The 27,661-nt window shown below is 43.1% G+C and overlaps 1 protein-coding gene across 2 annotated transcripts in view; it reads left to right on the top strand.

The window, feature by feature from the left end:
• LHFPL6 (LHFPL tetraspan subfamily member 6) overlaps positions 1 to 27,661 on the top strand; it is a 163,425-nt gene that overhangs the window by 115,792 nt on the left and 19,972 nt on the right. For both annotated transcript variants that reach the window (XM_080377109.1, XM_080377110.1), the window contains exon 3: positions 14,515 to 14,613. In XM_080377109.1, the coding sequence (XP_080233235.1) occupies positions 14,515 to 14,613 (99 nt within the window). The remainder of the gene's footprint in view (positions 1 to 14,514; positions 14,614 to 27,661) is intronic.

Here is a 27,661-nt window from a genome sequence, read left to right as displayed (position 1 = left end):
AAGAGCAGCGGAGGGACTGTGGCCTCTGTAAGTAGCTGGAGCTGGCACACCAGGGACCTCACCCCAGCTCCAGCCTTCAGCTGTTCGCTGAACGCGTAACACCGTCAAACAGCTTTGGCCCAGGAACACTTGCAGCTGGTTTTGTTTGCATCACAACAAACACAGGTCACTCATTTCATATCTGAAGTGTAAGTTGAGGGGATTCAAGCAAGCATCCGTGGGAAAAGTGACCACTGAGGAGCTGGATGCGTCACAGGAGTCAGCTGGTTCTTAGTGAAGAATGCAAATTATGGTTAGTGTATGGTTAGTTAGCTGAAATTAAGGGACTTTTCCTCTCTGAAGAGTTTATAAATCGTGTAAATGCCGTTGTTAGTTGTTTCTGCAGCCATCTAACATTCATCTCATGGCTTGTTCATTTACCCCTGTTTATTTCCATTTTTTTCTTACATCCTTTCGCAGTCCTTGTAGGAGACCCAGCCCATGCTACTATTGCACCTAAGCTCTTAATACTCCTAGGTCTGAATGAGAATGCATTCCAGGGGTCCTGAAACTGTTTAACCAGGGGGCTGGCACACGGATGCAGTGGCAGGCAGTCATCTGCGGCTGCTTGGTTTCCCCTCCCCCAACCCCCGGGGGGTGGGTGGGTGCGGGGGGGGTCTGTAAATACCGGGGGCTGGATTGAGGACCCTGGGGGGACGTATCCAGCCCGCGGGCCGTAGTTTGAGGACCCCTGATCTAGTCACTGAGTATTAATCCATCAAGGCAATGAGCTTGTAAACTGGAGCAGAAGTATTAAGTGCTGGGGGTGGCATCAAGGTGCTGATACGCTTTTATCAAGGACAGTCTTTATAACAAAGATGTACTTGAAGAGCCTTCTGCTGCTCATAAAGCATCATTTCTGAAAAGTTTTTTGGAGGAGAGAACAGCAATGAGCTCCAAGAATCATACAATTCATTTTAACTTCTTTTTTTTTTTTTTTTTTGTTAGAGTTGCCACACCTTCAAGGTCTTGATTTAACTCTCCTTTTGGTTTTCCTCGGTTGAAAGCAACAAGTTTGATTCTTTATTCAGAGGCACTGATAGTATTCTGGCATTGCTTTTTGAGGTTTGAAGGGAAATCCTCTGGGTAGAGAAGGCTGTATGGAATGGCCAGTTTTAGCAGGAAAAACTGGATAAATTGGGACTGACTGCTTAATCCGCTGGGGAGGAGGGTGCTGCAAAGGGAGAAGAAAATAAACTTCTCTCTCAGAGCCCTGGTAGGGGCTTAGCAAAGTCCATGGTTTAAGGATTGAACTTGAATTACCACAAGGAAGATGTAGGTTAAACAACATGAAAAACTTCTGTTGCAGACACAGAGCCACACGAATAGACTGTCTTAGAAGGTGCTGGGATCTCCATTGTAAGAGGCTTTTTAAGAACAGAGTAAACAAATATTTCTTTTGGAATGTGCAAGTTCCAAGAGAGTTCATCCTGACTTTAAGGATGAAGGATGAAGGATGCACAGCTGAAGGATGGATTAGGTGACTTCTTGATGTTCTTTCCAACCCAAGTTTCTAAGATTTTCTTGTTTTAAGTATGCTGTCTGCATAAAAGAATTTACTAAATGATACAAGAGGAAGATGGGAAGCAAAAGACTCTCAACATAAAGAGCTGCACAGTGCTGAGGCATTACTCTATTGCCTTGGGATAGGTGGGTGATGAGAAGAGGATTTCAAAATGAGTTTAAAGGCGGACTCATGAGTTCATTGTGGGAGAAGCATACCCTTCTACTCAGTTCTCTCTCACGCTCTGGTCTTTGTTACCAGAAAGAGAAGCGTGTTTGAGATGTTGGTAAGGTTGTCCATATGGATTCTCTCTGGAGAGGATAAAGCAGCAGTGCCAATTTTTTCTGAGCTGCAGATGTGCAATATATTTGTATCAAACTGCAGCTCCTATCCAAAATTATGATTTAACACATTTTGTGGCAACCTGAAAAATGGGACCTATTTGAGGGAAATTGAATTGATAGTGTTTTTTTCTTCTGCATATTGGATCAGTTATTGAGTTTGAATGCCTTCGGATAGAAAGCACAGAAAATTCCATATTTTTCATTTGTTTTTAAAATATTAAAAATATCCTTATTTTGGGTATCTTACATGAAGCAAACTCTAGAGCATGTAAACATCATGTAAAATAAAACACAGTCTGACAGTATGGAAACAGTATTTTGAATCTCACGAGGTTCTCACTGGAGCTGTGCTGAACCTTATAATCTCTCTTATTGAAAACAAAGTAGCTGGGAATGGGGCAATATTTGTTTTTAGTTTAATTGAGGAAGCTGTATGCACAATTGATTTCACATGGAGTCCATTATTGCTTGGATTTGACTTCATTTCTTTTGATTTTGCACCGCAGTTCAGCACAAAGGAAAACTGCACTGTGTATACCCTTGTTCATACATAGATTGATTCATGTGCTTAGCTGTATGCTCTGCAAGTAGCCTTGTGGATGCAAAGGGTATTTTAAAAGCTGCTAAAAAGTGCTGCAGCTACAGCAGCAAACAATAAATTAAACTGACCTCTCCCTCACCAGTTTGCATGTATTTCACAACACTTTGCTGTCTATGACTTATCCATCAGAGCACCCTACACTGTACGGGGAGAAATGTGTTTGATGGCTGCAGGCCTGTGTATCAGCTAAGCTGGTGTGTGCATTTCTGCAGAGCAAGAGGAAGGGTTAAACCTGTGAGGCACCAGTGAAGATAATATAAAGGGGAAAGTAATTCTCAGCTGTGTTTACTGTCTGTCACTGTCTTTTACAGCATTGTAGCAGTTTATCTTACTATATTTCCTATCTAGAAAGGTGGTTTCCAAACTCATTTGCTTTGAGGGGTCTTACAAACTCTTCAGTAGAAATGTGGACCTGTTCAATCTTTTTTCCAGGTATAGATTGCCTAACAGCATGTATGAACTCACTTCAGTGTGCTCCCTGTTTTGCCAGAGGGTCTGCAGACCGTGTGCTGAAAATGCTACTTTGAAGTCTTGAGTATGGCTGTAGTTTACTGAGATGTGCAGTGGTTGGTTTTCCATTAATCCTTGAACAGCTCGACTGAAATAAGCTAAACGTAAAAAAAAAAAAAAAAAAAAAAGGGCAAAAGCATGGTATGCAGTGTTGCCCCAGTGGATGTATGCTTTGCATCAGTTCCACTTCCCCTTGTTACTTTGGAGATATGCTACCAAAGTGAAGGAATTGGTTGGACATCTTTGTTGCTTTATCCAGCATCTACAAACTATTGTTTTTCACAGATCAGGGAACCAATAGACATGGAAAAGCAATTCTTTGGTGTTTAATCTGTGTCTGAATGTTTGCAAAGGCTGGGACACTCTAAAGGCAAAATCAGTGGAGTCGTGCTCAGGAGTTGGGTGGCTGCACACTTTTCCTTAATGCTTATCATGACCTTAGTCTGCCCAGTTGGTACTGAAAAGATATGGCAATGCCTGACTATTTACCCATTTTTCTGCTTAGGCATCTTCACCGACACAGGGTGTATTTCCTTCATTCCCTCCTCACGGTCCTTCATGAGATCAGTTCACATAATGGGAAATCCTTCAAGCATGCGGCTTCTACAAAGGCTCTGGCTAGTGTAGTCCGGTCTCCAGTTGCTATTGAAATGCATATTAATGCAAAGGAGTATGCCTTATCTACTACGACTACATGGAGTATTACGTATTTTGGGAAGCTAGTTATTAAACTACCTCTTATTAATTACAGTAGGCACCCTTGTGTTTCTAATAGAGTGATTTCTATTTAAATACACTATGTCATATGCCATATGCTGCTCTAGACTCTTTGAACTGTCAAGCGTTTGATTCTGAGCCACAAAACGATGGGCTGAGCACACAGATGGGTTGTCACATAAAGAAGTCTGATGGCATGTGATAACACTCAGGTTGTTGGTAGTTTTTTTTTTTCCCCCCTATAAAGCTTATAACATACAAGCAGTGATCATGGCTTGCCAAACAAAAATGAGCTGACAGTCAAACTCCAGGGTGTTTTCTGGAGTTCTTCAAGCATTTCAGTTCCACTCTGCAGATTCACTCTGCCTTTAACTGGACCATATCACATCCTTTTCAGAAGAAGTGGTGTCAATCATTTCGTTGTGTGACACACTGATAGGAATGACACAGAGACTCACCAGAGCTGGACCTGAGTGGTCTGGCTCTGTGGCAGCAATTGAGGCAGACCAAGACCATTCTGAAGCAGCAACGTGTTTCCATAGAAATAACTTCCTTTCAAGGCGGAACATATAGGTTTACACTCAGAACTCAGAAGCAAGACAATTTTTCCTTTAATCTTCTCTGCTTCCCTAACATTGAGGTTATTTCCATAAAGGAAGGCAAAATTCATGACAGGAATCGAGACATTTGCATCTTAAGGACAGAATGAGGGCAGAAGTATAGAAAATAAAGGATAAAATAAAGTGTTGTTAACTTTCAGTCGGATTCAATTATGGGTTCATACATTTTTTTAAAGGTGTTTACAATACAGGTATTTTCCCTTGAGCTAGGTTTCTAAGTTCCTATTAAGATCAAGAGATATCTAGGGTGAAATTCGTTAGGCTAAATCTAGAAGCTTTGCACTGTAAGAGATACTCTGGGGTCTGCAAGACCTCTGCGTGGGCTGGTAGGTGTGACAGGGGGCTTAGAGGAATCTTGCACTGCTCTGCAGAGGGAGATGGAGGCCAAGCAAGGTACTGAACAGCACTTAAACTGACAGAAGGTGACTAATATGCCTAATATGACTAATATTTGGGTGGCTAAATCCCACTCTAAGCCGGTACTGACAGTGGAGCACAATTCAGTCATTGACCTACAAGTGTCTAGTGCCATTCGAGATGCCCTTGGCTATCCCACCTCCAGCTGCTGATCCAGGAGCATCTGGCTTTCCCTGTTTGGCCCTATGTCATGTCTGTCAGTCCCACACGAATGTCTTTGCTGTCTTACAAGTTAGGTGAACTGAGATGTGTCCCAGTCATAGACCAATGTTTGTGTATTCTTTAGGATGAGAAAAATACCTTCTTGACTCCAATGATTGACGAGGATCTCAATTCAGTTGCCACTGCAGAGGTGTCTCCATAGTTTTCATATGCTCTGTGCCATCTGAGGCACCTAGAAAGGAAGACCCATGCTGTTCTGGAGCAGGAGCTGGTCTCCAGGCGGGCTACATGGCTGAAATGCAAGTAGTCCTATGTACACACACATGACTTGAGCCCCAGCTGCCTTAAGCTGAGGTGCCTGAACGATGGAAAAACAGATTCCTAGAGTGTTTCATGTTGGAAGGGGTGTCAAGAGGTCATATAGTTCAACCTTCTGCTTAAAGCAGGACCAATGCTGAATCACATCTACAATAATTACTTTTGTGCCTCCCAAGTATCCCCTTAGACAAACAAAAGCAAGCAAGTCTGGGCTTATCCAGACTACTTAGTGCTGTGCCTTCTGTCTAAATACTGGAGGATTCACAGCCTTGATACTCCCCCACTTACCTCATCCAGGGGCACATCACCAGTACATATTGCAGGAAGCCCAAAGGAGAAAACCTCGTGATGCTGGAATCTCTCATATTGAATCATCTGCACCCAACACTCATGGTTGGGAGAAATAGCTATGGTGAAAGCTGTCTTTCCCCCCACACCCACCCCTTTTTGTTTTTTCCTGATTTGAACCTTGATCTCTCATCCTATGGGAACTGTGGAGCTTCTGTCTGAAGGATGTTCTACTTGGTACCAAATACGTGTATCATTGGCTGAGAGAATGAAAATGTAAGAGGAACTGTGTGATCTGGTGGTAAGGGAATCAGCCCGGAGTCTCTGCTTCAGTGAATATTCAGTCTTTAATCAATTGGTACGTCCTGCAGATACCTTCCACCTTGACTCTGTGACCAGCCTTAGCCTCAATTAACCATAACCAATAAGATAAAAATTGCACAGGCAGGTACCTGTTTCCTTGGATCTCTCTAAAGCTCCCTGCATGTGAATGGTGATGTATAAAAATGGTAATAATGGAGTTTTCAATTAAATATGCAGCTACACACTCTACCACTACAAACATAAATTAGGATTAAACTTTTGGATTTCTTAGTATCTAGTACCAACCTGTGCAGAGTGGAGCCTATTTACTGCTGCTTTATAAAATCTAGTTACTAGAAGTACTTCCAGGGCTGATTTTTTGGGGGGTTAGAACTGTTGGGAGCTGCAGCATCCTGGAACCCCCTGCACCAGCACCTATTCTGCAGGGCTTTGAAACTGGTGCTGGATCTTTCCTTTCCGTGGCAGCAGCTGCCACAGCCCTGTCGCTTGTCCTTTTACCAAATAGCTCTTGTTAATTCACTACCATTTAATAGCAGCTCTGTGTTTAATTTTTCCACTCTTCCTACTTCACTGTTTCTTTGGGGTTTCTCCCAGCCCCCAGCTCCATTTTATGAAGCCTTCAGCATCGCTTTAAAAACGCCCGGGGCCAAATAGAGCAGACAAAGCCATTAGCTTTTGGGTAGCAATGTAGCATCTCTGGGTGGGGAGATTTCCCCCTCTGAGCGTGGAGCATGTCTGTAGTAATGAGCACACCACCTTTGATCAAATGAAAATCAAAGTGAAGTGATGCTTCATCTGTCAGAAAACTCCTATCTGCACCCTCCACTGCCCCATACCCACAGTCAGGGAGAAAACGAGGGCTGTGACTCTCCCATAACACAGCACTTTGCTGTGCTGGATGCTGGCAGGCGTTCGTCGTGCCTTTTTTAGGCTTCCTTTGCCTCTGGCCCTGCTTTCCGAGAGCTCTGGGAAGCGGCAGCAGGCAGGTGGCAGCTCTTCACTGTGGCTGTTTGCTGAGGTTCAGAGCCAGCAGCTGCCAGGGAGTGAGTGCTCATGGTGTGGAGCAACCCGAAATAACAGAAAAAGTCTCATTCGAGGGGTGGGGCTTGACAGTCAGAAGGAAGGGAGCTAAGCAAAGCCAAATGCATTAAATTAAAACCTGGAGATCAGAACCAGAAGGGAAAGGGTGGTGGGGTTTCGCCTTTGGCTGAGAACCTGTGAGTACTATTTCTATCCTGCTCAAGACGAAACGGTGTTATCGGAGGCAGGATCTGCAAAGCTGAAGGCTGTAGCCTTTTCTTCTCTCTGTTTGTTGTTGTTGTTATGTTTCATTTTGCTTTGTGCCTAGAGTCCCTCTAATGTCCCGCTACAGCAAAATCTGTGGCAGAAACACCCTGACCTTGAATGAAGCTCTGAACTGACTTGCTGTCTCCCACACTGTGACCCTTGTGAGGAGGAGTGGGAGGAAATTTGGCACAGCATAAGTGTAATTTCTACCTGTGTGTCCCTGGGGACCTCTGCTTGGACACTGGGACAAGGGAGTCCCTTACTGCATTCATTCATTGTAGGCAATGGTACCCTCTCTCAAACTATGCACTTTCAGTTCAGGTTCAGTAAGTAACAGTCAAATGCCTCATGCTCAGTGACTACAAGAGAGAACTGTTGCCCAAAATTTGATCTCATGCTTAAGCCTGGTTTTGCCCAGGCTCTGGGGTTTGTCTGAACCTGCTCTGTCCCACTTCCGTCACTCTGCAGTTGCTACTTGATTGCAGCTTCTGGAGAGCTTCTTGATCAGGGGCTTCAGAAGCTGTGTCTGATGAAGCATTTCACATCATGGTTTTTAACCAATTCTTCTTTGACCCCATTGTCTGATGGCTAAGGTACATCTGAAAGCAGCAGACAACTTCATGTGCCAGCTCACTTTTACTTTCACAGGCTCACTTTTATAGCAGGTAAATGCTTTAAAACCATTACAGCAATGCGAGTGTTTAAGTCACAGGAACTGGAGAGTCAAAATCCATGCTGCATCTAAAAATCAGTTTTGTTTTGCTTGTAGAGATTACTGTACCTTCAAGTGACAGATGGGAAAGTGAAAACTTTCTATCATCCTTGAAGATTCAGACAGGCTAATAGAGAAAAAACGTGAAAGGAAAAATCGTCATTAAAATGGTCTTGAAAGGGATGACTTCCAAATTATTGTCTGTCAGCTTCTCCAGATGGCCTGAATATCTGTCAGATGAGCAGTATTCATTAGAAATGCCTAGCAAAAAAAAAAAAAAAAAAAGGCAAGGTTTCTTTTTAGTGAGGTCTGAAAATGAAAGGGGAAAAAGTAGAAGATGAGGGGAAAGAAGGGAGGAAGATAATTTGAAGAAGACCTTTCTCACTAAAATGTGACTGTAAAAAAGGCAGCTTTTGGTTCTGGTTTTATTTTCTCTCTGCAGTACGTACATCAGGCCTGACCCATTCCTTTTATCTTTCTAGGTGGAAATAGAGATTGGGTTTTTGCAATGACACTGGGCTCCTGGAAAGGCTTCCCAGGCCCCTCTGCTACAGCAGTGCAGACCCCCGCTACCTGCTGGCCAAGGAGGCCCTTTATGGTGCCCGGGCAGTCCCTTTCACTGCATCTATAGGGCATAGCTGTGACTGGAGCTGAGGATATGCAAAAAAGGAATACAATTTCCAGTGCCCATGTAGAAACCTCTTAATAAGCCTGTAATCAAGGAAAGACACCAGGAGTTTAGCTCCCACTTGAAAATGCATTTTCCAGCAGCAAGACTCTGAGACTAAATCCAAAGCTAAGTGCCTTATTTACTGCCATCACTACCTCTCTTCATTGATCAGACTGGTGCTTTTCTCCATCAGATTTACCTGAACCATGTGCTTAGGTTTACCCTGTGCAAGGGAGAAGGAAGGACACTGGTGAAGGTTTGGCTTTATTTAACAGGCTTTTGAGGATGGAATGGTCAAATGGGCTGATGACAAAACAAGAAAGATCCATATAGCAATCAGTGGCATGCTGTGACCTCAACAAGTGAGAGGAAGAGCTGAGTCTGTAAAACAGGACTTGCTAGCTATAAACTGTCAGGACAGTTACAAACAATGAATTTATGGTGTGATGTCTACATGGGTTATTTAAGGCATGTCAGATCTTTGGGTAGAGGATCCCGTTGAAGCCACAGCAGCTTCCTTTTTTGTGCGTTGACTTTTGCTGATAGGTCTTGGTCTCTCTGAGTGCAGTCACTTTGCCCACGGCAAAATCTGGTTAATGCCTCTTGGTTTATTAATCCTTCTGTATTTATTGTTTGAGACCTGCCTGCATCTGAGCTATTCTTGGAGATATTAATAGTGGTTAATATTTTACCTCTTGGAGTAAGCTGATCACTGCATGCCACAAATCATTTCTTTATCACTTCAAAGATGAAACCTATATCTGTGCCAAGCCACTAATGTAATTACTGCTCCTTCCCTGCCACATCCACCATATGCAGAACCTGTTACATGCAATTATTTTCAATCCCAAGTTCCACTCCAGACAGACAAGATCATCCTTCAGGTGCTAAGTGTTACTAAAATATGACTCCACATTATACCCACAGCAAAAGTAACAGGGAAGGCAGTCTGGGATGGACAAGGATCACTCTGGGTAGTTTACTGTTAAGGCGTCCACCCTCTGACCCCCTGGTTTGTAGTTTTGCAACCTGTAGGTCTGGACAGCTCCTCACTTAGCACATATAGGTGTTTTAACTCACTTTTTAAAGGTATCCATCTCTCTGGAAGGACTAGACAAAGAGCCTATGGGCTAAATAAGACCCTGTTAAATATTGAAGCTAGGCACTTGGTTCCAGCTTTGCACTGCTGAAGCTGGCTGCATTAAATCAGCCCTGTGGCTCTCTCCCACATGCCTCAGTAGCACATTGAGCCAGCCACAGCACCTGCAATAGCAATGTTTCATGGATCAAGGCAAGGACCCTGTTTCACTCCTGAATGCAGAACTGCTCCAGAAGAGCTGGTCTCTGACACCTCCACTGCCAGCACCTCCACGGGTGCATGGCATGTCATCTAAAACAGCAGCCAAGTGCCACCAGCACCTCCACCGGTGGCTAGCCCCATCCCACTGTCTGGCTCCCTCGCACCTCGAAGCTGCAGCCCCTTTTGTGAAGGTGCTGTTTACAGACCTGCACATTTCCTTCCCCTTTCTATTTCTCTTAACGACTTTAGTGGATAATGGAAGAAGACAGAATGGTAATTGCAGCACTGTGGGTTGTTGGTGGTTAGGTTTTTTTCTATTTCTGAAGAAATGTTATAGGCATCCTAAGCATTTAAAGCAGCTGTAAAGATGGGTGTGGTGTCCTGGGTAGCATAGCTGTCTAAATACAGTAACTATAGGGCAGACCAGGATGTGACTTGAGCTAAACCAGTAACTGCTGTCTACTGAAGCTGCAAAATTAGCTTAAGGATTTCTGTGGGGTTTGCAGCCCTTGTATTTAACATAGGTCTTTAAATGGAGGTTGCAGCTGGTCAGCAGGATCTACATTCTCTGTGATTAAACAAACTGGCTGTGGGCATGTATGAATTATTACCAGTAATAGTATGCAGTCTTTTTGCTTTTGTGAGGTCTGATCTACACATTTAGCTGCTTACAAACAGTGGTGGTTTGATTAGAAGGAAGGGGCTGAGGGACATTTATCCAAGTCCTGTTAACACCATGGGCTTTGAGACACTCCATACTTTTAGTGCATAAAATAAGGGAGCTGAAATGCCAGTTTCCAGCTTCACTGCCCATGTAGACCAAGCCAGTATTGGCCCTGCTGAAGTCATGCAGAATCCTCTGGAAGCAATAGGACATTGCACACACACACTCACACATAGATATATACCTCAGGACATAAAGCAAAACTTGTGAAATTTTGTCTTACTGACTAGCAGGCTCTAAGTCTTTGTGGAAGTCTTACACTGAAGGTAGATCCCTGAGTTTGGCCTGCACCTTGTTTGCAAGAAGTACTGGGGAACACAACTGTGTTGTCAATAGACCTGCATTCACAACTGTTGCATACGCACCACTACAGGGAAACATTTGAAGGTGAATCAAAACCAGCTGAAAACCAGTGATATCAAAGGAGATGTCAAAACAACAGCTTAAAGGCTTTTGGCCAGTTGGTACCTGTGACAAAACTGGTATTTATAGGCATAGGCCTTTTCGCCAGACAGTAATGTGCTCCTGGCAGCACCTTTGGTCTCTGGCAGGTTTTATGTTTGCTAAATGAAGCTTGTGAGTTTGCTGATGGCTTTATACCTTGTCCTTCACACATAAACATGCTGCTGCTCGTGTGCCGGGGCCATGCGGCAGCACTGGCGTTAGGTGGCGGTTTCCCATTTATCTCATCGTAACAGCCAGCGCGGAGTGCGAGCAGAAAAGAAGCTGCAGTGCTTGATGGCTGGTACGCCACAAATGAAACTCAGCGCTGCTAAAGCCCATACCCAAATGGAGAGCCAGCTGTTGCTGGGGCAGGGAGGTTCTGTCATAGCACACGAATTTTCCCTTATTTGATTGATTTATTTCTAGGGGCACAGCTAATGGTGGGGCCCAGCAGTGGATGCTGAGATCTGGTCATTAGACAATGTGGACTGGCTTTAAGGGCAAGTACCCACATACGAGTGAGGCATCTGCTCCTTTGGAGCAATTTAACATGACAGTATATCGCATTGCTAATGAATTTTTGATTGAAACCAGAATATTTTTCACTGAAACTGAGCTTTGTACTTACAGAGATGGACGTACAGAAGTAGGAAAGAGGGTGTGATGCGGGGGCGTAGAGGTCTGGCTAGGGAAGGGAATAAATTGCCAAGGCTTGCAGTCACTCTATGCAGTGTAGCATCAGAGGCAGAAAGAGCAAACAGGTACACTTTGGAATAGGATGAGCTGTGTTTGGAGGGTGGCAGTGGAAAGTGCTGTGAGCAATATTCGTGAGAAAAACCCCGAACAACGACCTGTTACTGCAACAAAACCTAAACAGGGCTGAACAGACAGTCCTCTGTGAATGCCATGGGCGCTAGACACTCTTGCCACCTGAGGAGAGTAATTGGCAAGTGCTAAGAGCTTTTTCTGGGTTTGGAGGGGCAGCATTGTTATGCTAATTATCCTTTCACTTGCCTGCAGTGCTGCTGTTGTGCTCTCCTGGAAGAATTCGGCAGGAGGCTTTCCCAGGACCTATTTGTGAAGAAGGGCTAGCTGCTGTTTCATCTGGTCCAATGCAGGCAGCTGCAAGCCTGCCTTCCCTCTTACCCCCTGCATACTTCTCCGTGCCCCTTGCAACAGAGCCCTCTGAGTATTTGGGAGGTCTCCCAGAGAGTCTGTTCAAGGACACATGTTTATTGAAACCAGCAGAGCCAGGGTAGTTCACTTTTGGCCAGAGCAGCTTCTGAGCTGTGGTCTGCCTGGGCTGGCACTAGGCACGTCGCGGGGGTCATGGGCAGTGTGGGAAGGGGTCAGAACCACAGCAAGGCTGGCGAGGGCTGCCATGGTCCACCAGTCTGTGCATCTAAGTGCTCTTCCTCCCTTCCTCAGCCATTCTCATTATCAGTGGTGATGTTCCTCCTTGCCCCGTTGGGTCCTGCCTATTCTTAGCACATCAGCTGTATGCATTGTAGCAAAATACCCTTCTTGCTTTAACAGTTCTTAGTGAGAATCCATCGGGTTTTTTCAGTCTTAAGCTGTAGACCGAGTTTTGGCCGAAGTTCTCTTGTCTGAGGAACATCCTTTCTGAGAATTTAATTTGAAGCGACTCTCATTTACATGGATTCTATCAGCTGCTGTAGGCTCTGAGGCCCTGAGGGAAAAAATCAGATGATACTGTGAAAGCTATTAGCAAGGACATTAGAAGCAACCATATTCAGGTCAGGAAAAGTTCTGAAAATACCTAGCATTCATGTATCCTTAATTGCTTTTCTCCCTTTACAGCTGTTGGGTGAACCACCATCTGAGAGGGGGCTGCCTCAGGGATTTCTTTTCCAGTATAGATATGGAGAGAGGAGCAGGCAATGACTGCTCAACAAGGAAAGGAAGAACTAAACTTGAGCAGCAAAAACAAATTTGAACTTTGTGGAGGAAGGTCTAAGGAGCTAATACTGACCCTAAACAGGGGAAGAGGTGCTTGGGGAAGCAGCAAAAGAGTTTCTGAGCTGCACTGCTAACAGCTAAGATGCTAAGAGCGTTAAAGATTTTTGGAGAAGGATGAGATACCACTTCTGGACTTCAGTACCTTGTTCAAACATGTCTTTGAGGAGGCAAGAACATTTTGAAGTGTTTTCTGTATCTTACAGGACCATAAAAAATATGAGAACCTTAGACATCTTGAGGATGGAGACAGCAGAAATCCATAGCTAGGTCCAAGCCCTAAGCCAGAATCACTCTCAGGGACTCCTGGTAGACTGGTGTGGTGTCCACCGTGCCTCTGACACCACACCCAGGGCTTTTCTGCACTAGGAGTATGCCAGCAGAATTGCTTTGCAGGGAACACATTGTCCTTATTCTCACTGTCAAGATAAGAAAAGCAAGATGGTGTGAGGCCAAGGGACTTGTCCAAAGTCAGCCAGTGAAAGTTGTAAGGCTTCAGACCTTGTCTCAGTCCTGTGCTCTACCTAACAGCTAAAAGGGACAACTACAAACCCACACTGCAAACTTTTTGGGCACTTGCTTGCCTTTACAGTCTGCAAAGTGCCAGGCATACCCAGCTTGTTATCTACCTAGTGGTTTATTTCCAATCTTACAAATAAGATCTGACACAAAGGAGGTAACATTTAAATGCTGTACCATACATTGAAATGTTCTTTCTAGGCTGTCTGTGTAAGAAGCTTTGCCAGCTACACCCGATTTTTGGCAGCTGCTGCAGTGACAGCTGAGAATGCAATATGATAAAAAATGCCACTTCTGCAAAATAATCATAGCCCATTGGGTGAGTCCCAGCAAGATCTTGTGAAGGAAAAGGCTTAGCCAAAACACATCTGTTCAGGGCAGCATGAGGGCTGGAGAAAGCAAAGCATGTTGTGAACGTTAAGCCAAGCATGATAATAGGTAAATGGCTCAAGAACTCAGTTGTTTTGGATGAAATAATTTGAGAAAAATTTGTGGAGTGTGTACCTGTGGTGTGAATTGATCAGGTGACATGGAACCATGCTTCCCTGGCTTTTGAAAGGGTGAAAAACAAAGGAAAATTACAACGGATTAGCACAACTGTCAGCTTAATTTTCCTGCTAGAACCTTGATAGACTCTGATTGATTGTTCTTTTAATTAATCAGAAGCAATCAGCTTGTAAATGTTGTGACTAGCAGAGCTTCTATTTAACCCTACGTTGAGTTTTCCGAGTAGTACATGTACAGGTTCTGCAGAGTAGAAGGGGAGTGTAAAAGCTCTCAGACAGAAGCTTCAGAGGCTGAGGATGGCTTCTGGTGCTGAACCACCAAGGCTGCCTCCAGCCCACGGATCAGCTGTAAAACAGTGTAGCAGAATGCAGCAGTAGAAGTCCGAAAGATTTTCTACTGGTTTTAGGAGATTTTTTTTTTCCTTGGAGATTCCCAAACAACAATTCGACACTTTGATTCCTTGGTGGCATCCTGTGTTTAAGCTAATGGCAATTGCTTGTAGAAACCTCAGTTTTCTTTTCTCTCCATAGGTCTGTTGATCGGCTCTGGTTGTGCCCTCTATCCTCTTGGCTGGGACAGTGAAGAAGTCAGACAAACCTGTGGTAACCTTTCCAACCAGTTTGAATTGGGTGAGTCATCATCAGAGTATCTCAGCCACATTAGACTCTTGTATGTGTTGTCCACAAAAGCAAACAAGGACAAGAGCACAGGCATAGAGAAGAAACCCAGCGTGGTAGGGTATTCAAATTGCATCGTTCTGGTATGGTGCTAAGGCAGGGGATTTCAGATAGATTTGTTGGAAATATTTTCAAGAAGAACATTATAAAAGAAAATGAAGGCATGTATGTACATATATATTTAAGACAGCAGATGTAGTAGCCTTGCAATACGGGAGCTAACACTCCTGGACAATTGACAGGGTAGGCTGAGTCTACTGTCATGTCACAGCACAGGTCAGGGTAATTCACAGTCAGTGGAATTAGCTGTCTTTGAAGTCTGGCATGTTTATGGCCTTCTAATCCAAGTCTAAAGAGTACGGGTTTGGTTACTTGCATCCCTGGGACCTGATAAATAACACTTGCTCCCTGTGTCAGCCTTCTGCCAGACAAGCCACTGGTCCTACTGTTGGTAACTGCACTGAGCCAAGGACACGGCCCAGCTGGGCTCGCACCCGGTATGGGGTGAGCCGCCTCTAGAGAGGGCTCTAGAAAACAAGGGCCCAGCAGCAACCTAAGGATTAAGCAATGTGGGTGATCAGGATCTGATATTTGAATGTGCATGCAGGTCCTTGTCTAGCTACAAGGATTGATGCAGCTGCTGAAACCCTACTCTGTAAGCACTCTCTGATCCTGTATCACTTGGGGAAGAGGGGGATCTGTAATCATCCTGAAGGAGCAGGAGAGACTGACCACTCCGACCTTCTGAAGACTTGAAAGCTGCTGCCATTCCCAAACATGGACACACGCAGTTCCCCATTTCCAGACCCTGTGAGCCAAACATTATGGCGAGTGTTAGAAATTCTTTCCATAGCTGTGTGTGCAGGGCTTGTGGCAGCCTGGCAGTAAGGTCAGTGCAAAGAACAGTGGACAAAAATGGTCTCCTAGTGTTAAACACAAACCTACTGCATTGCCTTTTAATTTTACACTGATATTTCTGTCAGGCTTCAGGAGTAAGGAGTTTTGCTTCCATCTCAGAGATGTTTCTTGTGAAGATATGCAAATGAATTGAGGTTGAAAGGTAAAAAAAATATTGCTTTGGGAGAGATGCTCTGGGTCACCCTCCCTTACACCATTCCTGTGGTGTTTTGGAGTGCGTATGATCTGGCATGGGATCAGAAATTCTCATTACCAGTATCAGCGCCCATCTCTACCACTGCCACTGATGTTATCAGCAGACATTAACAGTGTTGCCCAAGGGATGTTTAACATGCTCTAGAAGCTTTACCTTGTTATTCTGAACTCTAATGTCCTTCTGTGCTACTGATACTAAATTTTCTTTTCAGTGAAGTATAAATAGTTCCTGCAACTTTATTATTCACCTAAAAATTGACAGATACGAGCACAAAGGAGAGATAGCAATGAGAACAGAAATAGTTAACTAGCAGAAAAAAATGTCACTGAACTAAGATTCCTGGGCTTGTGGGAAGGTGTCTCAAAGGGTGTAGTAGAAAAAGTCAGCAAAACACTGCAGTTACTGTTGCAGGGAACAGTTGAGTTCATTGCTGCCCATGGTCAATCCTGTGCAGAAGCCTGACGCAGTTCCTAGCCAGCCCACCGAGCAGCACCCCCATTTGAAAGGCTGGCTAGCCCCTCGCTGGTTCACGCTGATGCCGGCTTTTCCACCCCAAGCATGTGAGCAGCTCTGCCTCTCTGATTCCTGCTTGTGTCTCCCAACAGCCTGCTTGTTCCCAGGCTTCAGTCTTTGCTCTTCCCAGAGTGCAGAAAAGTGTTACCTTTCCAGGTCGTTTCTCTGCAAACTCGCACAAAGGCAGGTGGTGTGCCAGTCTGAGCTCCTTGAAGACAGCACTTAGACAGTTACAGCCTATGACCTTAAACGCAGTCATGCCCACAATCAGAGAGCAGAGTCTCCAAAACCACCTTCACCATCTCAGCATTGACTCATGAATCAGATATTTGCATATATTGAATCACTCTGCCACTAAAGTCAGCGAAGAAACCCACGTGAAAAATTTCAGCTGACAGCTTTCCTTCCAGGTACACATAAGGACCATGAGATATATTACATTAGCTGTGAAGGTGTGTACTCTTACTGTATTTTCTGGGCCCAGAGCATGCAGGGCATGTGTTACGCATGCCTAGACTTGACGGGACTGCTGGTGTCACCAATCTGCTGCAATCGTATGTTAACACATTAATTAACCAATTATGAGAGCTGAAATTTGCTGTAGTGGTTTCCACCAGGCAGCTCTGCCACTGAACATCTCTCTTCCACATACTTTAGCACTGAATTTATATGCTTGGCTAGGATGTCTTTTTACTTAATGTCAGTGCCTGACTGATGCTGTGTTAGCGAAGTCATCTGTAAAGAAGAGGTACGGTCCGAGGGCCGTTTAATAACCACGCTGCTCATCATCTTTCATAAATACTTCTTGGTTGGTGATAGCCCAAACCCTCTAGTCTTTTCTGAATCATTAGAGACTGTCTTACTCATTATAGCCTACAGGCCAAAAATGATGTTTCAAAGACTTAATCTCACTAAGTCTCAAGACAAATTTAAGTAATTATTGCTTTCATTTGAATATTTAATTTGATTAAGCCACAACGATATGCCTTCCATTCCTGAGTCTGTGAAATTAGTTGTCTCCACAGCCACGTATATACTCGCTGCATTCAAAATCTGACATCAGAAAAGCTGAGCTGCCTTGAGCCCTGCACTGGTTTGCTGATGGGAGAAACGGTGGTGATGGGAGTGCCGGTCCTGCACCTCCTCCTGCTGTGGGTGCTAGCAAGGATGACACTGAGAACGTAATTCAGCACGTGGTTACTCTCAAGGAACAGAATGTTCAAAGGGATGTTGATCAGCAGACAGCATTCAGCCTCCTCTTCAAGGATGGCAGAGCAACTGCCGCAGCTTGGGCAACAGGGGACGTGCATGCGGTTAGGAAAGGAGTGTCAAAGCACAAAAGGTTTGACCACAGAGCCAGTAAAGGTGGAGATTCAGCACTGAGATTTGTTCTGGACTTTCAAAAGGTGAGGCGGAAAAAATGGTTGAGGTTGGAGGTAAAAAAGATAATCTAGGAGCGGATATTTACACTACAGGAGGATGAAGAGAGGAGGCAGGTACAGAGGAGGAACTGCAAGAACTCTCTTGAGAAGCAGCTGAATTGTGCACTGTGAAATGTAATGTTAACCAGAAATATTCCAGACTTAACAATTAAATGAAAATTTTTGTTTTACCTAAACAAGACAAACCCGCACCTGCCATAACATGCTCATTCAAGGGGGCACCTTACCGCTCCGTACAACTGTCTGAAAGGAGGTTGTAGCAAGCTGGGGGTAGGTCCCTTCTCCAAGATAACAAGCAACAGAAGAGGAAACAGCCTGAAGTTGTGCCAGGGGAAGTTTAGGTTTGGTGTTAGGAAAAATGTCTTCACTGAAAGGGTGGTCAAGCATTGGAACAAGCTGCCCAGGCAGGTAGTGAAATCACCATCCCTGGAGGTGTTTAGAAAATGTGTAGGTGCGGTGCTTAGGGACGTGGTTTAGTGATGGATTTGGCAGTCCTGGGTTATGGTTGGACTTGATCTTAAAGGTCTTTTCCAACCCAGATGATTATATGATTCTGTAACTAGACAGAATAAATAAGATGCAATGCTAAGAACCCATAAAAAACCCTAATCCTTAGTGGGTGTGCTAGATAAGAAGTGCTTCTCCATGTCTTCAGGCTTTCTGAAAAGGCATTAGACTAATAGGCACTGCAAATAATGCTGAGATAGCCCACATTGTGAAGAGGGGACCTCCTCTATCCGCCCCCACCAAACACACATATTTCTGTGTACATTCCAAAGCAATATTTAAAAAGGCTGCAGGAAAAATAACCATGCCTTTCATTTATTTATAAGTGGATTTGGGTATTCTTTTCAAAAAAACCTGAGCCAACATTGTGAAATGCCCAGCAGTTTGCTGCTCTTTTGAAAATTGGATAGTTATTTGGTTTTTAATAAGTGAACAATGTCCAAATGTTTTACTTAAACATTTATATATTTAATTGGGCTTATTTTTGTAATCAAATGAAAGTGGTTGTATAACTCCATCTCTACAAAGAGAAGTCATTGTTTGACTGAAGATAACCTGCCAAGGACAACCCCATTTGTTGATTAAGTTACATTCAATAGCTGAGCTCTTTTGCTAATGAGGATGGGAAGTAACTTCCACAAATAGACAGAGACTGGTGCACCTGTAGAGGTGCCTGCCCTCTGCTCTTCTCTAGCAATCTGGTTTTGCCATCATAAAAAAAAGCACAGTGCTAGATTAGGGCTTTGACAAATGACCTGCGGCAAATCTTGTTGGGATGCTAAGGCCATGAGAGGTCCCTGTCATGTTCGTCTCCTTGTGTTTCCCAGCTCCCTAGCAGCCAGAAAGACCTTTATGGAGGTCTTGGTGGTCCTGCTCCGTATTGCAGCATCCCATCTCAGATCACAAACTGAGCAGAGTTCCCATCAAAACACCAGACTATGAACTGGAGCAATCTTTTGCTGCTGTTTTTAGGGTGGTAACTCCTAGAAATAGAGCAATATAAATAAATGGGAACAAGAGAAAAGAGATGTTTATGTTTTAAACCAGCACAGTTGTTTGCTCAGTGACCGAGTCAAAGTTCTTAGTCTAATCTGGCCACAGGCTAATGCCTGAGACTGGAAGTATAAACTGGCAGTGCTCCAAGGGACTGCCTTTCACTTTCACCAAATGTCTGAGGATGGATCAAAGTCATCTTAATCTCTTGTCTCTGCACAAGCTGCTATTGTTATGCTGCATTATTTACACCCTGGAGTTGCCTGTGGGCCCATTCAGTACAGCACTGACATGGCACAGCAGCACAGAGCAGCTGACTGAAGCGTGTGAAAGTGAGTCAGATCTACACAATTCCATGGTCTGCAAAAAGCAGGCAATTTCCCAAATGCAAGCATCTTTATAGCATATCATATAGCACACGTTCAGTTTTGCTGAGCTAGAGGCACTAATACCATTTTGTTTTCATTTCTAAATGTACCACACAAGTATAACAGCTGAAAAATGAGGGGTTTAGCAGGAATTCATTAAAGTGAGGGACCTTGTGTTAAGGTGAGAGCATGCATTAAAGTAAAGACTGCACCAGACATTTGCAAAAACTTCCACATTCTATGATTCTGTGATAGATGCTGCAAAAAAACTGTGTGAAGAAATCTTTTGAATGTACATGCCTTTTTTAAAGGGAAATGTGAGTGTATACATGTATAATATAATAATAATAATGAATACATTAGTATTGGTCTTGAGTGTCTAAAATCTTCATTTTAGACTGTTGATTTCCCTAGATGTGCATGTGGAGACTGCTCAGTTGCTGAATGCTTATTTCTGTTGTGCTGGGTGCAGAGGCAGCTAAATCCCACAGAAGGTCCCAGAAAAGACAGGGCATGATCCGTTTAACTCACAAAATTGAACCTCAGCTGGGCACTGGTGAAACAGCAGTACAAGACCCATATGTAAGATCCTGAACAGCAAAATGGATATCTAGAGTAAGATTAATTTATCTAAATGTAGATGGCTCATGCCATTGTAGGTACCCTAGGAAAATTCTTCTGGCCTCCAGCTGACACTTCCCTACCACCAGATGTATGAAATAGTATTATGTACTTACTTTATTAACTGAAAGAATGAAGGCACTAATTTAAGATAAACTCTGATTTTTAAGTTGAAATACTTGGAATAAATGTTTGTCTTCCTTTGAGGAAATGTGGTGTGTTTGGGCAGTCGGGACACAGCCTACATGACCAGTGCTCCAGAATTTTTTATGTCCTACCCCTTTTTGTAAGAAATTACTTTTTTATGTCATACATTTCTTACCTAGGACCTTCTTTTTCATTCTGCTGGTTGATCACTTGTGCTAAGAAGCATCCTACAAACGTGGCTATGTGTTTGCTGTGCGTAACTACCTTCAGACCCCATCTTTGGGTTTCATCATGCTTTTCTTTGCTACTAAAGGCAGTGAAAATCACAGGTCTGGCAGCAAGGGCTCGCACAGTTCAGGTGCGGCCATTGGCACACCATGCCCTGCCTACCCACCCAGCAGCTGCTGCTGCAGCCTGCCCAAAATGCATCATTATGCTTGTTTGAGTTCATGCTATCCTTATGAGGCTGGGAACAGTCCCCTGCCCTATTTCTTCTGGAAGATCTAGGTCCTCTCCAGTTGTTTCATGTTCTCTGGCTATCACACTTTATCGCTACCTGTCATGAAGAGAGACATCCTAGGTCTGGGGGCTCAGCTGCAGCAGCCGTCAAAGTGGTTGGCTCCAAACACGCACCTTTGCTTGCCCGCTGTGCCAGTCCATCCATCTGTGAACTGCTGTGAAAGGGCACTCCAGGCTGAAGTAGCTGTCTGGAGATCAACTTAAAAGACTGGCTCCCATCCTGAATGAAACAAGCAGCTGGATTGCCCTCAAAAGCTCTCAAAATCTTCTCTTCTGAGGGACATTTGTTTCCAAAGATCATTATTATTAAGCCACCCCCTTGCTACTTTTAGAGGGCTTGAAACATCTTAAAGAGAAGTGTTGACCTGATAATTACTTTTGCTGTAGAAATATTAGAGTAAACAATCTTTAAAGCACTTTAAAAGCAAACAGTGCAGTTGCTAAAGCAACATAAAACCCCCACAGAAAGCAGTGAATATAAAAAAAAGCTTTGTCAACGAGTTGATTTGCCTTAGGTGGCATCATTTCAGCATCTGGCTGAGTGTTGACATACAGTGCCAAAACGATCAAGAAAAGGATTTAGAGGGTAGGACAATTTATTAGAAACCTATTAAAGGCAAAGGCTCCAAAGCTGTATTTTTCTACAAGCAATCTATCTGAAAAAGCGAGTTTTCTTGTTCGCAGATCCTCTGCAAACAGCTCAGAGATCCTACCAGTTCAGGTTTTTTGACTGGGGCTGAGACAGTCTTTACAAGTGTACCTGAGCTACAGCTGCTGAGTTCTTAAATAAATGAATGAGTCAGCCTATGTGCTAGTAAAGAGTTTCATCAAGAAACATTTCCTCTTTAGTGCTACCTGGATAACTTCCATTCTTAAATATTTGTAAGCCTTTGGTGGGTATATCAAGGTCTACATATATTCTTTCTAACATAAGGGACTTACCTTTGTTGCCAAAGTTAGAATGTGGTCACACAAGGACCCTCTGCAGTCACTAGAAGTAAGCAGGACCATCCAGAAAAGGACTCAGACCACCTAGGGGCAAGTACCTGGTGCTCTTCCTTACTTAAAAAAAAGCTGCTAAACTGGTTGATTGGAATCCCTTCATAGCTAAAGGGAGAAAAATAGGTGCTACTAGAGCAGGGTTCACCTGTTGTACTTTAGATGTCTACCTTAAGATGAACACTTTTATAAGTGACTTTTTCTCCTTGTTTTTTCCAGAGGGAGTCTGGTTGACTAGTCCAGTGTGAATGTCCAAAGAGAGGTGAAATTATTTTCACTTCCCGCAACAGATGAGCTTTCTGCTGACTTCTTCCAGGAGGCAGGGATTGCTCCTCATAAGCTATATGCGCTTGAGAATCTGAGCATTGTAATTGACCCAAGGTGTTTCTTATCCTTCATTGTTCCATGATAAATGCACACCTACAGCAAATTCAAGGTTTTATTAAACAAAATTGTGTGATCCTCCAAAGAAAGGAAGATTTGGTCATATGAGTGAGTGTCTGCATACAGCAGAAGTAAAGAATTTCAAGTTGGCACTTCTTTTTCCAGTTTTTTACACTTCTGGACTTTATGAGATTTTATGCATTGAATTACAGACCAAAAATCCATGCCATTTCTTTGGCCAATTATAAGTAACCAAAATAGCTTGATCTGTGCATGCACGAGAAATCATATGTTTTTAACAAAGAGAAATTCACACAACAGGCAAAGAAACCAGCTTACTAAATTCATTATTTTACATCAAGCTCTTTGTTTGGCTGCAAGAACACCTTATATAGTGTTCTTTCTTTGTTTCACATAACTACTTTAATCCTTTCTGGATGCATTCCAAATTGTAACTTCCTTTCCTGCTTTTGTAGCTGATTTCACATGATGGTTTTTCATTGTAACTGTGTCAACAAACAAAAACCCATCAGCTATTTCATTTATCTTGGCTTTGTTTCAAAATGATTATGCCTTCTTATTAATTAGTTTATTATCTTTTACATTGATTTGTGGCTTTCATTTCTCCAAATTCCTGTACATCCCTTAACATCACACTCCTTACTTTGTTCTACTTTGCCAACACCCTGATTGATTACATGAATTCACGTTCTCTGTAGTACTGGACTCTCATATGAAGCTGCTAATTAGACTTCCTGCACAACTTTTTGCAAGTAAGAACTGTAGTTTTTATTTTTGAAAGTATGTAATTTGTATTCTTCAGCCCAGCTAGTTCTGAAACCTTTTTTCCTTCATCTTGGAATGTAGACTGTGTTTAAGGTTAAATGGTTAGAGTTTTCCAAATACTCCAGGCTGCAAGCCCAGGATAATCTTAACATTAACAGCAAAGAAGGTGCAAATATTTAAGATATTAAGTCTGGCAATTAACAGGTTTGCATCCAAGACACTTCCATATTCTGGAAATTTTTTCAGAAGTGTCAATTATTGGTTATTTTAGATGAAAATCATATGCTATTTCCAGGACCTTGATAACTATATGTGATAATTATTTATAAGACATCATGAGTAGAGATCCTGGTAAAATTCTGTTTTGGCAACTGGATTCTGGCACAGCTCCACAGTAGATCAAATATTCACAGATTTTCTGTTGCCAGTTTTCACGCACTCCCAAATTTGTCTTAATCTTTATTTGCCTGTTATATTGAAGAGGAGAGGGAAACCTAGGGGACACATATCATGGCCTTGAAGATCACATTAGAAATCAAGAAAAGGCATGGGACTATTTTTTAATAAGCCCATCGATCACTTCAGAACTACCTTTCCACATTCTTTGATTTCTTTCAATTTAGCAAATATTGTCTTATGTTCTATGGAACTTTCCTCTGCTGAATCTTCTTTTGATAGTCTTCTCACTCAACTTGTGTTTGCCCTTCATCCTCAGCGACCACAATTTCTTTCACTCCTTTTACAAAAGAGAGGAGTGTAGTATTTCCATCTTTCCTTCTTGTATTTGATTGGAAAATGGCTGTACATCCCTATAGCTGCAAAGTCTGTTATTCTATGATTTCCGTGTTCATCCTGACACTCTCTTGCTGCCAATCCCAGTAAAACAAATGTGAAAACAGAGTTCTTAATGGCTGGCTACAAATTTACCTGACCCAACTTGGATGGTCTTGCTTCACTGAGCAACCAAGAAAGCCGATTATTTATACTTTACTTTACAAAAAAAAAAAAAAAAAAAAAAAAGGATCCAGAACCAACAAAATGCTGAATCCACAGCTTCTCCCTCCATACTGACCTGTCAGATAAAGACTGATTTGTTAAAAGCAACACCACTCTTGTATAGAAAAGGAAGCTGCTGTGATACATATCATCTCTATCAGCTAGAAGAGTGTCAGCTGCTGGAGAATTTACTTTGGCATGAAACCAGATCCGGCCCATCTTATGAGCAAGAATATGTACACATTCTTGCACACATCTCCACACCCTCAATGGACTGGCACATTTCTACCTGTATATATGTATTCCTATGCATCCTTAAGGAAAACAGCAGCTTTTGTGTCTCTGTGTGTGTGTGAAAATTGACGTTTCAATAATTGTTTAAATTCTATCAATTAATTAGGTGGTCTTGCTCTTCATTTTAGAGTTTTGACATTAATAAAATGGGAAACTGCAATGCAGCATTTCTAATCTTTAATATGATGGGCTCCATGAAGGCAAACTGCTCCACTCAATGGTTGAATTTAAGCCCCAGTTCTGCAAAGCTCTTAACCATTTGCTTACGTCTGAATATATGACTAGTCCCACTGATGTCAGTGCAATAGCATTTCAACATGAAGAAGGGTTCTTCTATGGTATCCATTGTTATAATATAAAAATTTAAAGCTAGAAACCAAAATCTATCTTCTCTAAGGCATAACATTTCTACAGGTGTATTTCTTTTCATTTGATGTTACATTTAATTATTCATCAACCCTGCTTTTTGTAAAGCTTCCTGTTCCATTTAAAATAAATAAATAAAATTTAAAATTTTGAAGTGAAGCAGAAGTCATTTTACAATTTAAACTGGAACTACATTACTTCATTATTGACAACCAACAATCTTTCTTTAGGATGCAGTGGATTAAAATAGGTCATAGATGTAGTAAAATGAGAACACTAGAGCAGAAACCTCAACTCCAAAGCATTTTTTCTCCTTGTGCAATACAGGATTATAAATAGGGTAGCATTGTTTCATTTTGACACATGGCTATGCAGTGTAGGCAATCATCCATTGCAGAAGGTACCTTTGAGATGGATTACCTCTGCTCTTATAGCTATACTTAGATATGGACCTAGGACTTACCTGTGCTTCTAATGGATAGTATAGCTAAGTCCTATACTCTCAGACACCTTCCCCACTGCAGGCTCTTCTTCAGCACAATAGCTTGAAACGCTGTTCTGCTCAGCATCATCTGAGTACAGATCAAGCTATTTTATCTGAGGCCTCCCATTGCTCCTGACACAGGCTGGAAATAATGGCCGGGTTTATTGCTGTGTTATTATTGCTCTAAGGTCAGGCTCCCAGCTCTTTCATCCGTTCTCCTGCACTCCCCCTTTCTTTCATTTGTTCATCTTGACCCAACTCACACTTGTGAACTGCATTGCATTTTTTAGATGAAGAGGCAGCCTGCCATGCCTCAGAGCATTAAGTAGGGCAGTGGTCCTTAGGGTAAATGGAGCATGGCGTGGAGAAATAAATGTTATTCTCTTCAGTCGAGACTGAATATGGATGTTGTATCTGTTGAGCACATCTCTGACACTGATTTAATAGTTCTTTCTTCTTAATATGCATCACGTATACTCTCCCCCTCTCCCACTGCCAAAGGACAAAATTTGAAATCACACCATGCAAAAGTTCAAATTTACTTCATTCTGTCCCACTTAGGTCACAGCTTTGGGCAGTGCTCCCAGGTGAATCTTTAAACTCTTTTTAAAGTAACATTTTGACATTTATTTTCTCTACCTGGAAGCATCACAATGAGAAAGATTTACTTTTTCAAGCTGCAACTACAATTGTCTAGTAGTTTTAGGAATATTTAGCAATTTAAAAAGACCTATCAGATGAAGTCCATCTTATCATAAGAAATACTTTAGCACACACCACCCTGGTATAAATGTGATCATTTCCAGAACAATCCAATAGATTTAGACATCTGGTGAATGCTTAATCTGATTTTTAAATTCCCAGCAGAAACTGTAGGTAGTGTGTATACACAGACAAAGCAATAGGAGGTCCAGAGACAGGTCTCTGCAGGGACTGCTGTGCAATTGGGCAAGGATTGGCATCAATGATGTTGCCAGGCACTTGGCAGGTCTCCATGGTTTCTGATGGTGTTCTCTTTAGGAAGTCAGACTCTTTGTGTGGTCTTCTGTAAGGAAGCCAAGAATGGTGTTGATCTACAGAGCGTAACCAAATTACAAAACCAAGTGAATCTCTCTTTCTGCTCCAGCACATTAAGGAGAGAACCTAATGAGCTCAAGCCAAGGGAACAGCTCCTCAAGTTCTCTGGTCACATAAAAAATTTTGCGGGTTATGAAGGAAAAAAGAAACAAGTACTATGCTTCCTGCTGTGGTGTCAGCCTGTGATCTTCAGAGTAGCCAGGAGCAGGAGTGTTGCCTCCCACTAATGTCTCCTCACAAAGCTGGCCTCACAATATCCTGTGGACAATTGATGCATGTGCTGTTTGCCTTGAGGCATGCTAATGTTTTGGACACGTTGAGATGTACAGACATCTTTTGTGTCTTGTGCTTAAACCAGGATTAGCTGAGTTGATAATTGCCTGAACCCAAAGCCTGGCCTTCAAGGATGCCATTGGGACAGAGTATGGACGTGCCACCTGTTTCAGCTCTGTCTTTACCTTCTGTTCTCTGGAGGGAAGAATGGTTTCTCCTGCTTTTTCCAGAGAGTGGGAAGGAAGTGTTGTATTGCTGCTTGTGCCTTACCGAGAGCACTCACTGCTCAAAGCAGGGTGGTATCACCCAAGATGGCAACACAGGAAGAACCTCAATTGTAATAAGCTCCAAGCACTCAAGATCAAAATGAACAAGATGATGCAGCCCAAGAGAAAATTACTCTTCAGAAAGGCTGCAATCCTGAGGAGTAACAGCAGCCATCTCCTTTTGGAGATCTCTGTGAGGAGGCTTCCTCCTTGCTGCAGCTGCTGTATTCCTGACCTCCTCTACCATAGGCACGGTGGTGCCTGGAAGGGGAGCAACCACTTCATGGTCCACCATGGCATTCCCCAGCACCATTTGCTAGTGATGAGTTTGGCTGTATAAAGATACTGAGGTCATTAAATGTATTCAAGTCCATATTGTGGCACTGTTAAACACATTGGACAAAAGATCAGTGCAGCTTTCGGCAATGAGCTGTGACCTTGGGTGGGGAGAGGGAAATTTCTGTATTTCTGGACTCCATCCCCACAGCAGCCCCCAGGCAAGAGGTCCCCAGACACCATGCTGCTTTGTGGATGGTCAGAGTCCATGCCTGTAGAAGGGCAATGTGAACAGGTTCCCCACAGTCACGTCCTGGGTTAGTGTTGCCCAGAAGCTTGCTGGGTTTTGAGCCCTGTCCCTGTGACCTTGGAGCTGGACCCACTCCGCTCTTTCTGTAGGGAGTGAGTTACCTGCAAATTCTCAAAATGTCAGTCAAAAATAATCAAAAGATCCTCAAATGCTGCCTGGGGGAGGAGAAGAAAGAGGAGGGTGGGAAAAAATCCTCTTCCAGCTGTAGGTGCTGTGGGGAGCGGTGCGGCAGGCAGTCCCTGGCCAGGCGGATTGAGGGATGCCC

The sequence above is a fragment of the Falco punctatus genome (assembly GCF_963210335.1).
Source record: "Falco punctatus genome assembly, chromosome: 2".
Lineage (NCBI taxonomy): Eukaryota > Metazoa > Chordata > Aves > Falconiformes > Falconidae > Falco > Falco punctatus.
The sequence above is the reverse complement of the archived record's forward strand: the minus strand, read 5'-3'. Positions and strand labels throughout refer to the sequence as shown.